Source organism: Lampris incognitus, chromosome 5 (assembly GCF_029633865.1).
Source record: "Lampris incognitus isolate fLamInc1 chromosome 5, fLamInc1.hap2, whole genome shotgun sequence".
In the NCBI taxonomy this organism is placed as follows: Eukaryota; Metazoa; Chordata; class Actinopteri; order Lampriformes; family Lampridae; genus Lampris; species Lampris incognitus.
In genome coordinates this window covers 20360129-20373551 of record NC_079215.1, presented here as the reverse complement: position 1 = coordinate 20373551, position 13423 = coordinate 20360129, and the positions used below count along the sequence as shown (strand labels likewise).

At 42.6% G+C, this 13423-nt stretch overlaps 1 protein-coding gene across 1 annotated transcript in view; it reads left to right on the top strand.

Moving 5' to 3' along the window:
- Nucleotides 1–13423, top strand: part of tdrd7a (tudor domain containing 7 a) — a 64961-nt gene that overhangs the window by 50235 nt on the left and 1303 nt on the right. Inside the window, exons 17-18 of the mRNA XM_056280420.1 lie at nucleotides 6797–6984; nucleotides 13027–13187. Coding sequence (XP_056136395.1) covers nucleotides 6797–6984; nucleotides 13027–13187 — 349 coding nt within the window. The remainder of the gene's footprint in view (nucleotides 1–6796; nucleotides 6985–13026; nucleotides 13188–13423) is intronic.

Genomic DNA, 13423 nt, shown 5'->3' with positions numbered 1-13423 from the left:
CTACCTGAACAAATATCTGACTAAAAGGAATGCAGACATTGCCAGAAAGGCACGCTTCCTGAGAAAGCAGGGGAAGATCCAATCTACATGGTCAGCAAACTGCAAAATCTTAAAAATTGAACGGAACACCATAAGAAGCTAAAGTGCTGGACAGAGACATGGAGGAATTGGACAAATGCCAGTGAGTCCAAAAGAACAACACAGCAAGGTAATAAAAAAAAAAAAACTTGGTGACGAAATACACTACATGCAACCATGGCAAGCTCTGAAAGAAATCGTTCCTCTCTGTCTGGAGACAATGATGAACAGAAAACAAGAATTACAGAATATGATAAACTGGAACTGAAACTTTAATATATAGAGCATTAATCAAAAGATATGGAAAATGATATCGATCCTTAAAATAATTTCTTCAATAATAACAACAATTGCTGTTATTACACAGATGATCAGTTTGACATGAATGTTAAGTCTAACCATAAAATATCAATTATCCACTTCAACAGCAGAAGACTATATTAGAATCAGAATCAACTTTATTGGCCAAGTGTGTATATGCACACGAGGAATTTGACTCCGGTACACAGCAGCTTCTAGCACTTGCAGACATCACTCTCCAAAAAAGAAAAAAGAGAAAGAAAACAAACAAAAAAAATGTCAGATCCAACTATGGCCGGACTCAATGAAGCAGCAATAATTGGCAACGCTGTCTTCGGGAGGGGGCGGAGTCGGCTTGTGTTCGTCACACGAATGCGTCTCTGTGTGTGTCGGAAAAAGCAGTGGTTCGGCCTGGATTCGCCTTGTCACAAAAGTGACGAGGCGTCTCCTTCGAGATTACCGGCCGGAGAGATGCAGTTGGTGAATGCATGCAGTATGAGGGTGGGTGAACTAAAATAGGGATCGATTGGCCACTAAATTGGGAGAAAAAGGGAAAAATCAGACATAAATTTAAAAAAGAAAAAGAAAAACGGACGCAATCAATGGAACAACAGGACATTGATGGCAAGCATGTATGCACAACAGGTATCTCACTACTATATAGAGTGTTTTTATGGTTGAGTAATCAACAACCTATACCCATGTATTGATTGATTGATTGATTTTATTTTTCATTTATTGTTTGATTTTATTTTGAACATGCTAAAATAGCAAAATAAAATACACAGGCAGGAATACAAGAACAAATGGAAATAATAGTGAACATATTTTGCAAACTCTCTGTAACAACACAAATAATAACTAGATTATGTTCGAATATATTCCTTATATACTACTACTACTAATACTACTTTAGGCTGCTCCTGTTAGGGGTCGCCACAGCGGATCATCCATTTCCATTTCTTCCTGTCTTCTGCATCTTCCTCTGTCACACCAGCCACCTACCTGCATGTCTTCCCTCACCATATCCATAAACCTCCTCTTTGGCCTTCCTCTTTTCCTCTTCCCTGGCAGCTCCATATTTAGGATCCTTCTCCCAGTATACCCAGGATCTCTCCTCTAAACATGTCCAAGCCATCTCAATCTACTTTTGTACTTTTATAATAAGACGTAACAAATAAAGAATCTTGAATGATGTTAGCTTGGATAGCTTCCATAGCCTCGTGTACAGCTAGTATGTTAGCTTTATTGGCTGTGTCCTCACTTTCTGTCCGTGATTTATCCTCTTTTCTTAGGTTTTGTTGTGGTTTTCCTCCAACCTGTCTTGTTTCCCCCTTTCATGCGATATCAACTTTTCGATTTGATTATCCAGTGCCTTTTTTTATGGGGGGAGTAATACCGTCTGGGAGCCTCCGTTTTATGCTGCTGTTTACTCCTGCCCCATACTTGAAGTCCACAATATGGGTTTTATTGAAAATTTTAATCTGTTTTGGGATCATTTCTGCCTCTTCAAAACTGACGGACTCCACCCGAACAGGCCGAATGCTAGCAGCCAACCTGCAGCACGCCATACAGCCTTCTCCACGTGGCTGTTTACATCCCACACTTCCCTCATCCCCCACCTCCTCTGCCTAGCTGAGGAGGGCTGCAGACTACCACATGCTTCCTCCGATACATGTGGAGTCGCCAGCTGCTGCTTTTCACTTAATAGTGGGGAGTTTCGCCAGGGGGACATAGTGTGTGGGAGGATCACGTTATTTCCCCCAGTTCCCCCGACCAGAGGAGGTGCTAGTGCAGTGACCAGGACACATACCCACATCCAGCTTCCCACCCGCAGATATGGCCAGTTGTGTCAGTAGGGATGCCCGGCCAAGCCGGAGGTAACGTGGGGATTTAAACCGGCGATCCCCGTGTTGGTAGGCAACGGAATAGACCACCATGCCACCCCGATGCCGATGCCACTCTCTACCTGATCAATCTTCCTTTGAACTGTTGGCTGTTAAACTCTATGTACCTACCTACACCCATCATTATAACTGCTCTGTACAGACCACATAAGGAAGGCATCAAATATTTTTATTACTGAACTCGATAGTTTTAAGCACCCTTAGTGCTATGTCTCTGAATATAATCCTAATGGGGGATTTAAATTCATTTTGATAACACTGACAATATATTCACCTAAGCTTTTAAAGCAATGTTAGAGTGCTCTGATCTAATGCAATATGTCAACTTTACAACCCACACCAAGGGTCATATCCTTGACTTGGTTTGCTGTTCAGGCATCGCACCATATAACATCACCTCTACTGAACTACCCATCTCTGATGGTAAAGCTGTGTTATTTCAACACCAACCTGCTGCTCAGTAAATCAAGGGTGCATCGTACTATATTATACCGCAACATTAATTATGTTAATCCATGGGAGTCCGTGGTGGTGTAGCGGTCTAAGCATCGTCTTTGTGTCAATGCAGTTGCCCACTGGGGACCGGGGTTCACGCCCCGGTCTCGTCAGATCCGACTATGGCCGGACTCGATGAAGCAGCAATAGTTGGCAACGCTGTCTACGGGAGGGGAGTCGGCTTGTGTTCGTCACATGAATGCATCTGTGTGTGTCGGAAAAAGCAGTGGTTCGGCCTGGATTCGCCTAGTCAGGAAAGTGGGGAGGCATCTCCTTCAAGACTGCCAGCCAGAGAGATGCAGTTGGCGAACGCATGCAGTACGCGGGTGGGTGTTTGAACTAAAATAGAGATCGATTGGCTACTAAATTGGGAGAAAAAAAGGGAAAAATCAAAAATAAATTTATAAAAAATTAAAAAAAATTATGTTAATCCAGATAATCTCAGCAGTTTTATTACCTTGAACCCCATTTCTGCTCCAACCTCCTCACTCCCTGATCTTATAGACTTCTCCAATAATATTTTATCTACTGCACTTTGAGTGGTCGGTAGGCTAGAAAAGCGCTATATAAATATGCAATCCATTCACTATTCACTTGATACTTTACCCCCCCTGAAAACACGGGTTGTCTCATTTGCCCATACTGCTCCACACCTGAATTACGTCAGCTCAAGGCTATAAGTTTGTACCTTGAGAGGCATTGCACCAAGACTGGACTTGCTGTTCACAAACAAAGGTATTCGGATCATATACTCAATTACAAAAATGTTCTTTCAACAGCTAAAACATCTTATTATGCAAATATTATCTGTACAATTGAAGGGAATACTGGAACTCTCTTCTCCACAGTTAAAGGTGGCCACATTAACCAGGTTAATGTGGGATTTCTCCCCTTTCCCAGCTGCTGTGTCGGTGGGGACGTTGTCAGCTCAATGGTACAGTGTCCTGATGACACCTAGTTTGTGCTCCAGTGGATGATGGGAGTCAAACCTTAAGTACTGATCAGCATGTGTTGGTTTACGGTAAACATCAACAATCAAATGTCCCCATCACCAATTGCAATTTCACAGTCTAGGAAGGCTAACCTTTAATTTTTCACATCCTCCCTGGTGACCTGGATGTGGTTGTCCACAGAGTTAATGTGGTCGGTGAAATGTGGTACATCCTGAGGTTTAATTTGAACCCAGGTGTCGTCCACAAATCTGAGCCAATGGCTAGGTGGTGTTCCAGGATAAGACATCCGAGCCCTCTTTTCCACTTCCTCCATATACAAGTTGGCCACTACAGGTGAGACTGGGGAACCCATAGCATACCCATGCCTCTGCCTATAGTACTGCCCCCTGTATGTGAAGTACGTGGACTGAAGACAGTTTCAGGAGCAGACACACTTGGTCAGTGTTAAGGGTGCTCCTATTGGTAAAGGTGGGGTCGTTTAGTAATTTCATACAGACTACCTCCACTGCTTCATCAACAGGAACGCACGTGAAGAGAGACTTAACGTCACAAGAGACCATTGTTTCATCCTTCTCCATAATTATGTCCCTCACCTGATCCACAAAATCGCTAGTGTTCTGAATGTGATGTTCATTACTGCTTACCAACGGGTTAAGAATAGATGCAAGAAACTTAGACATGTTATAGGTTACCGAGTTAATCATACAAACAATAGGCTGTAATGGCACATCCCGGTTATGTATCTTAGGTAACCCATACAGACTAGATGTAGTTTTCCCTGGGTATAATCTGTGGTACAAAATTCAGTCAGTAGCGCACATGAAACTGGTTGTTGATTTCGGTTGTTATGCATCTGTCTCACCATCTTACAATGCTGTGATTGCAAACATTTCCTAATCCTCTGTGAATATTATATATGGCCATTGAAACTTTAGTTAATGGTCACACCCATATTTGCATATGAAACTGGTCGTTGGATTCAGTCATTATGCAACGGTATTGTTTATAAGGAGTGGGGGCACCTGCAGTCAGTTTAGATTGAAGCTGTCACTTAGTTGAGTGATGAAACGTATCTGTCAATAAATGTTGTATCCAGATGAACTGATTCAACCTTCTTTGAACGACTTCTGTTGTGTTTTTATAAATATTGTATATGACTTGGCCTGAATCCATGCTGATCAGGATGACTGATAGAAACTATAATGAGGGCCCAATCTCTGATCATTTTTGGAATTAAATTGCGGGACAATCCTGAAATATCATTCCTGTCTTTGTTTGCGTGGGTGGTTTCCTGTTCTTTGGATCATAACTAGTGCTGTGTCTCTTTTATGGATCTTCTTTTATTTTATAACCATTTTATTTCTGTAAGTGGTGTCACTGGTGAAATATCTAATTTGCGTAACGTGGTGACGCCAACTCGGACTGTGAGGAATCTGGGTGTGATCCTGGACGACCAACTGTCGTTTGCTGAAACATTGCATTGGTTGCTCACTCCTGCAGATTTCTCCTCTATTACATCAGGAGGATTCGCCCATTCCTCACAGACGAGATGACACAGGTGCTCTTCCAGGCTCTGGTAATCTCCCGACTGGACTACGGCAACTCCCTCCTTGCTGGCGCTCCGGCATCGGCCATCAGACCTCTGGAGCTTGTTCAGAAAGCTGCAGCTCGTCTGGTGTTCAACTGCCAAGTTCTCCCACACAACTCCCCTTCTCATGTCCCTACACTGGCTCCCAGTAGCTGCTCGCATCCAGTTTAAGACTCTAGTGCTAGCTTACAGGGCAGTGAAAGGAACAGCTCCTTCCTATCTCCAGGCCATGGTCAAGCCCTACACCCCCGCCCGACCACTTCGCTCTGCTGCCTCGGGACGCCTGGTTGCCCCATCGCTCAGAGGCCCCTGCTGCTGATCGACCCGGTCACGGCTCTTTTCTGTCCTGGCCCCACAGTGGTGGAATGAACTCCCCACTGATGTCAGGACAGTGGAGTCGCTGCCCATCTTTCGGCGCAGGTTGAAAACTCACCTCTTCAAGAACTGCTACCCTGTTACTTGTTCTTAGCACTTACTGTATTCACTCATTTAAAAAAAAAAACAGCAAAAAAAACTTTCTTGAACTTTTACTTTAGCACTGGTTTTGCTCCTAGATGCTTGTTTAGATGCACTTATGACCTCTGAGGACTAGTAGTTCTCCTGATTTCCTACATTAATTGCACTTATTGTAAGTTGCTTTGGATAAAAGCGTCGAGTAAATGACTGTAATGTAATGTTGTCATGTACCAACCTCTTCAAAATAAATTGAATTTTGTAATTGAATTACAAAAAGGTGACTTGGCCTGAAAAAAAATGTCAGTCATTTTTTCCCTTTAATCCCTGTGCATATATAATGCATGTTTCCAAGCAGTTAAAGATATTGAGGCTTCTCCCAATTAATTACTTGATATTTGTATCAAAATGCTGAGTTGCAAGGATGACAGCTGAATTTTTCAACAGGCAATTTATCTTTTTTGTAATAAACTGAACCTGCTGTGTCTAACGGTATCATGTGAAAGCAGTCTACCTGGTCGCATTTTAAACTTTCTTTTCAGTCCAAGCGAAAATCTTTCCCAAACCATTTCCCATGCTGTTCTGGATAAAAGCAACTGCTATCTTGTCGTTAAATAATACACTGCATGAGGAATGGCATGTACCAATTCCCTCTAGCCCATTGAAAATTGTACCAATAGGGGTATGTTTTATGAAAGAAAGAAGAAACCCTCAAAATTCTCAGTATTTATGGATTTATTTGCAAGTTAATATATTTCGTTGTAGTTTTGTTTACTTGTTAGATTGTCATAAAAGTGGCTATGTCAGCTTCTTCAAATTTTACTTGTATTTGACTTTTCTCACTGCCAAGACTGTAAAGTAGTGAGCAAGAACTTAGAAGCGCCTAACTAGCATGAGAAGAAATGCTGATAGCCCCAATAGTTGGGTATCTGTATGCTGATGACATGCTTTACTTCTGCATGCTGTAATTTAACTTTTCTCCCCCTGTCAGTTTATTCATCCATTGCTCTGTCTTTCCACAGCCTGGTCAGAATTTAGATGTGTTTGTTTCAGTGGCCTGCCACCCTGGTCACTTCATGATACAGCCATGCAGGGACCAGTTTAAGCTGGTAGTGTTGATGGGGGAAATGGTGCTCTACTATAACCAGACTGAGGCTGCAGCTACACGCTTCCAGGACGGAGAGGTTTATGCTGCTAAAGTAGACAAGAAGTAGGTGGCTTGTGAGGAGGAAACATGCATATGACACACACTTCTGTCACTTCTCTCTACATACATACATGCATGTATACAAAAACACACGTGTTACATGAATTTATATATATTTCAGTTGCATACATCAAACATACGGTATGTATGCATACCGTATGTATGTTGTTCCATGTATTTATTTTTTCCTATTAGGTTTTCTTTTCTTTCTTTTTTTTTTGTGTGTGAGTGATATCTACAAGTGCTAGAAGCTGCTGTGTATTGGAGTCAAGTTCCTCAAATGTTGGCATCCGGGCAGCGTAGCGCTCTATTCCATTGCCTACCAACACGGGGATCACTAGTTCAAATCTCCGTGTTACCTCCGGCTAGGCTATATCATCCCCGCGACCCTGAGAGCAGGATAAGCGGTTCAGATAATGGATGGATGGATGGACCTCCGGCTTGGTCGGGCATCCCCTACATACACTATTGACCTTTCGCAAAGTACCGTCCCAGAACAGTGCTTGTCCAATCCTACCTTAGCAACGGTCCGTCAAGCTTTCAAACACACAACAAAATGCTGAAACAGTGTGCCTATGGGATCTGCAAATTGGATACTAGATATCTGAAAAGTTTGGAGGGGGTGTAATTTTCTTTCCCTTCCCGAAACCTAGAACGCAAGAAGCACAATGTCGGCAATAGATTTCGCAGTATAGCAGACCCCATGGCCAGCTTAATCCATCCAAAATCAACAAAAATACCTGTCTGCTCCAAGCTAAGCTTGCTACTAGCTATTATTGATAGCTAATACAGCTAACGTATTATTACTGTTACTCTTACCCACACAATGCACTGATTTCTTCCTTCATGTTTTGGTGTTTTCCGGCTACTTCCTGGATAGTTCTGAAATGCTTGACTGGCAGTAACTAAGGGGGATGGGACTTTGCGAAAGGTCAATTGGCCGTGTCTGTGCTGCGGGTGGGAAGCCAGCTGTGGGTATGTGTCCTGGTCGCTGCGCTAGTGCCTCCTGTGGTTGGTTGGGGGCGCCGGTTCGGGGGAGGGGGATGAGGGTAATAGCATGTTCCTCCCACACGCTACGTACCCCTGGCAAAACTCCTCACTGTCAGGTGAAAAGCGGCTAGCGACTCCACATGTATCGGGGAGGCATGTGGTAGTCTGCAGCCCTCCCCGGATCGGCAGAGGGGTTGGAGCAGCGACTGGGACGGCTCGGAAGAGTGGGGAAATGGCCAAGTGTAATTGGGGAGAAAAAAAAGGGGGGGGGATTCCTCAAATGGAGGGTTGCAAATTTCTTGCATTTTCCTTAACCAATAGTTGAACACGTCAACAATCAATAATTGGTTAATAATTAATAACATACAAACCACACATCTTTTTCTTCAAGTTTTTAGACAATTCTAATGGCACATTATACAAAATTATATAAAATATATAATTTTGGGGGTGGTGCAGTGGTTAGCACAGTCAACTCACAGCAAGAGGGTCCTGGGTTCAAGCCCTGGGGTAGTCCAACCTTGGGGGTCTTCCTCTGTGTGGCGTCTGCATGTTCTCCCCGTGTCTGCATGGGTTTCTTAGGGTGCCCCGGTTTCCTCCCACAGTCCAAAGACATGTAGGTCAGGTGAATCGGCCATGCTAAATTGTCCCTAGGTGTGAATGTGTCAGCCTTGTGATGGACTGGTGACCTGTCCAGGGTGTCTTCCCACCTGCCGCCCAATAACTGCTGGGATAGGCTCCAACATTTTGCGACCCTAAGTTGGATAAGCGGTTTGGATAATGCATGGATAGTAGCACCATTAGTTATGTTAAACGTTAATTCATGATGCACAAACAATTTAAACAAACGGAATAATAAAACAATAAGGCTCTCGCTCAAAACAGCTGCTCTTGTCCGCCTGTCCTTATTTAAATGGCACCGGCAAACAAAACCATGTTAAAGGGGAGGCATTTACTGCCATTTCTAGACTAACAACACGGACCAGACCAAACCCATTTTTTAAATAAACAGAAGTGCTGTATAAAAGGAAAATAAAAAATACTCGAAACATTTCCAAAAAACTTAAACTTATTCCTATTTCTCTGTATTTAAGAAAACGAAAATATCTACAGTCAGGACCATTTCCTTGTTGTGCCAGTAGTGTTTCTGAACTGCAAAGGTGACGTACGCCCTCTTGTGGTATAAAAGTTAACACACGTGAGCTCCGGGGAAATACACAAAACGTAATAATAATAATGATAATAATGACTTTATACAGCACTTATAAAACAATGCTACAAAGTGCTTTGCAACGAAATAAAACCAGACAAGGCAAAAATTAGAGTAAGACCAAATAAGTTAGAGTAAAAATAAAAACAGTATTACTACTACTACTGCTACTACTTTCGGCTGCTCCTGTTAGGGGTCGCCACAGCGGATCATCCGTTTCCATTTCTTCCAGTCCTCCGCATCTTCCTCTGTCACACCAGCCACCTGCATGTCCTCTCACCACATCCATAAACCTCCTCTTTGGCCTTCCTCTTTTCTTCTTCCCCCGCAGCTTCATATTCAGCAAACTTCTCCCAATATACCCAGCATCTCTTCTCCACATATGTCCAAGCCATCTCAATCTTTCCCATCTTGCTTTGTCTCCAAACTGTCCAACCTGAGCTGCCTCGCTAATATACTCATTCCTAATCCTGTCCTTCCTCGTCACTCCCAATGAAAATCCTAGTATCTTCAACTCTGCCACCTCCAGCTCCGCCTCCTGTCTTTTCATCAGTGTCACTGTCTCCAAACCATATAACATAGCTGGTCTCACAACCATCTTATAAACCTTCCCTTTAACTCTTGCTGGTACCCCTCTGTCGCAAATCACTCCTGACACTCTTCTCCACCCTTCCTGCACTCTCTTCTTCACCTCTTTTCTGCACTCCGTGTTACTTTGGACAGTTGACCCCAAGTATTTAAACTCATACGCCTTCTTAACCTCTACTCCTTGCATCCTTACTACTCCTTGCATCCTTACCATTCCACTGTCCTCCCTCTCATTCATGCATATGTATTCCATCTTGCTTTCATTCTTCTTCTCTCCAGTGCATACCTCCGCCTCTCCAGGCTTTCCTCAGCCTGCACCCTACTCTCGCTGCAGATCACAATGTTACCGCAAACATCATAGTCCGTGGAGACTCCTGCCTGATCTCGTCCGTCAGCCTGTCCATCACCATTGCAAACAAGAAAGGGCTCAGAGACGATCCTTGATGTAGTCCCACCTCCATCTTGAACCCATCTGTCATTCCAACCGCACACCTTACCACTGTCACCCTTCCCTCCTACATATCCTGCACATGATCCTACATATCCAGATCTGTCGCATTTATAAATGAGTGTCATTAGCATTAAAATGTTAAAGCACATTGTGATTTTGAATGACCTGGCAAGGGGCGGCACGTATATACAAACCCCAATTCCAATGAAGTTGGGACGTTGTGTAAAACGTAAATAAAAACAGTACAATGATTTGCAAACACTTTTCGATCTATATTCAATTGAATACACTACAAAGACAAGATATTTAATGTTCAAACCGATAAACTTTGTTTTTTTGCAAATATTCACTCATTTTGAATTTGATGCCTGCAACACGTTCCAAAAAAGCTGGGACAGGGGCATGTTTACCACTGTGTTACGTCACCTTTCCTTTTAACAACACTCAATAAGTGTTTGGGAACTGAGGACACTAATTGTTGAAGCTTTGTAGGTGGAATTCTTTCCCATTCTTGCTTGATGCACGACTTCAGTTGCTCAACAGTCCGGGGTCTCCCTTGTCGTATTTTGCGCTTCATAATGCGCCACACATGTTCAATGGGAAACACGTCTGGACTGCAGGCAGGCCAGTCTAGTACCCGCACTCTTTTACTACGAAGCCACGCTGTTGTTACACATGCAGAAGCGGCTTGGCACTGTCTTGCTGAAATAAGCAGGGACGTCCCTGAAAAAGACGTCACTTGGATGGCAATATATGTTGCTCCAAAACCTGTATGTACCTTTCAGCATTAATGGTGCCTTCACAGATGTGCAAGCTACCCATGCCATGGGCACTAACACACCCCCATACCATCACAGATGCTGGCTTTTGAACTTTGCGCTGATAACAATCTGGATGGTCCTTTTCCTCTTTAGCCTGGAGGACACGACGTCCATGATTTCCAAAAACAATTTGAAACGTGGACTCGTCAGACCACAGCACACTTTTCCACTTTGCGTCAGTCCATCTCAGATGAGCTCCGGTCCAGAGAAGCCGGCAGCGTTTCTGGGTGTTGTTGATATATGGCTTTCGCTTTTGCATGGTAGAGTTTTAACTTGCATTTGTAGATGTAGCGACGAACTGTGTTAACTTACAGTGGTTTTCCAAAGTGTTCCTGAGCCCACGAGGTAATATCCTTTACAGAATGATGTCAGTTTTTAATGCAGTGCCGCCTGAGGGATCGAAGGTTACGGGCATTCAATGTTGGTTTTCGGCCTTGCCGCTTACGTGCAGAGATTTCTCCGGATTCTCTGAATCTTTTGATGATATTATGGACTGTAGATGATGAAATCCATAAATCCCTTGCAATTGTACGTTGAGAAACGTTGTTCTTAAACTGTTAGACTATTTGCTCACGCAGTTGTTCACAAAGTGGTGAACCTCGCCCCATCCTTGCTTGTGAACGACTGAGCCTTTCGGGAATGCTCCTTTTATACCCAATCATGACACTCACCTGTTTCCAATTAACCTGTTCACCTGTGGAATGTTCCAAACAGGTGTTTTTTGAGCATTCCTCAACTTTCCCAGTCTTTTATTGCCCCTGTCCCAGCTTCTTTGGAACGTGTTGCAGGCATCAAATTCAAAATGAGTGAATATTTGCAAAAACAATAAAGTTTATCAGTTTGAACATTAAATATTTTGTCTTTGTAGTGTATTCAATTGAATATAGGTTTAAAAGGATTTGCAAATCATTGTATTCTGTTTTTATTCACGTTTTACACAATGTCCCAACTTCATTGGAATTGGGGTTTGTAGAAAAGAGAAGGGGGCCAAGAACTGAGCGTTGAGGGACACCACAAGTCAATTGAGCCATCAATAGGTAGAGTTACCCAGAACAACAGAAAAAAGTTCTGTTCGTGAGGTAATGATAATAATAACAATAATAATAGCAAATCAATCTTATATAGCGCTTTTCTAACACTCAAAGTCACTTTACAATAAACAGGGGTGAAACAAGACAACAGATAAACATAGCACAAACATAAAGGGGTAGATGGGAAGGGGGGGCTAAGAGAGGTAAGAGCGTAATAAGCTAAGAGCCAAGCCCTTGATGCCAACCCAAGTCTCTTAAGCGATGTAAGAGGATGTTGTGATCGACTGTATCAAAGGCAGCACTTAAGTCTGAAAGAATTAAAATTGAGCAGTTACCTCTGTCTGCAGTCAGCAGTAGGTCATTAGTGACCTTAACTTAATACCTTAATACATTTTAATCAGTTAAATTCTTAACAGCAATTAATCATTAACATCCCTACTACAGCTAGTAAGACATGTTTGCTTGCTTCATGTCTTTATACTGTACTTTATACTGTACATCAAAACAACCAGATAAAAAAACAGTTTCTTTCCGTGGGCTGCCATTAAAACGAACCCTTAACACTTTCAAACAAATCCAACCATTTTGTATATACTGTACTGTACATTGTACGTATACTGGTATGCTCTGTCATGTCCATCTACCTCAGGCATGTATTTAAGTAACCTGCTAACATTCATTTTAGCATCTCTGAAATATTGTCTGCACCATTGCGCTTAATTGCCTCTTATTTCGCCTGTATATAGTCAATCCTTGTGTATTTATCTGAAAATTGTTGTGTTATTCTATGTTAAATACACTGAGAGCCACGAAACCGAAGTCAAATTCCATGTGTATACAAACTTACATGGCCAATAACTCTGATTTTGATCTTTAAGAGTTTATTTGCTTCTGCAACAAAATTCAAATTTTTTGGATTTCCCATTGGTGGGTCTAACTTGCCTCTCTTTGTAGTTGGTATCGTGTGCAGGTGAAAGGAATTCTTACCAATGGAATGGTGTCTGTCCTTCAGTTGGACTATGGAAAGTATGTGCTGGTCAGCTGCACTCATCTCAAACCTCTAATAAAGGAATTCAGACAGCTGTCCTTCCAGGCAGTTAAAGCACAACTGGCTGGTGAGTGGGATATCAGATCTTTTTTCCATCATTCATATTATGGAATACGGTGTTATTAGATGTCAGAGTAATGGTTTAATATATGAGCTATGTAGTGGTTCCCAACAGCAAATTTAGACAGATGCCCTTCCTGCTGTCATTATGCCACAAACACTTTGTGTAAACGACTTATTTAACACTAGAACAACCAAGGCTGTCATTTTGAGAGTTCTGGATTTTCAAAGTTTAAGAACTTT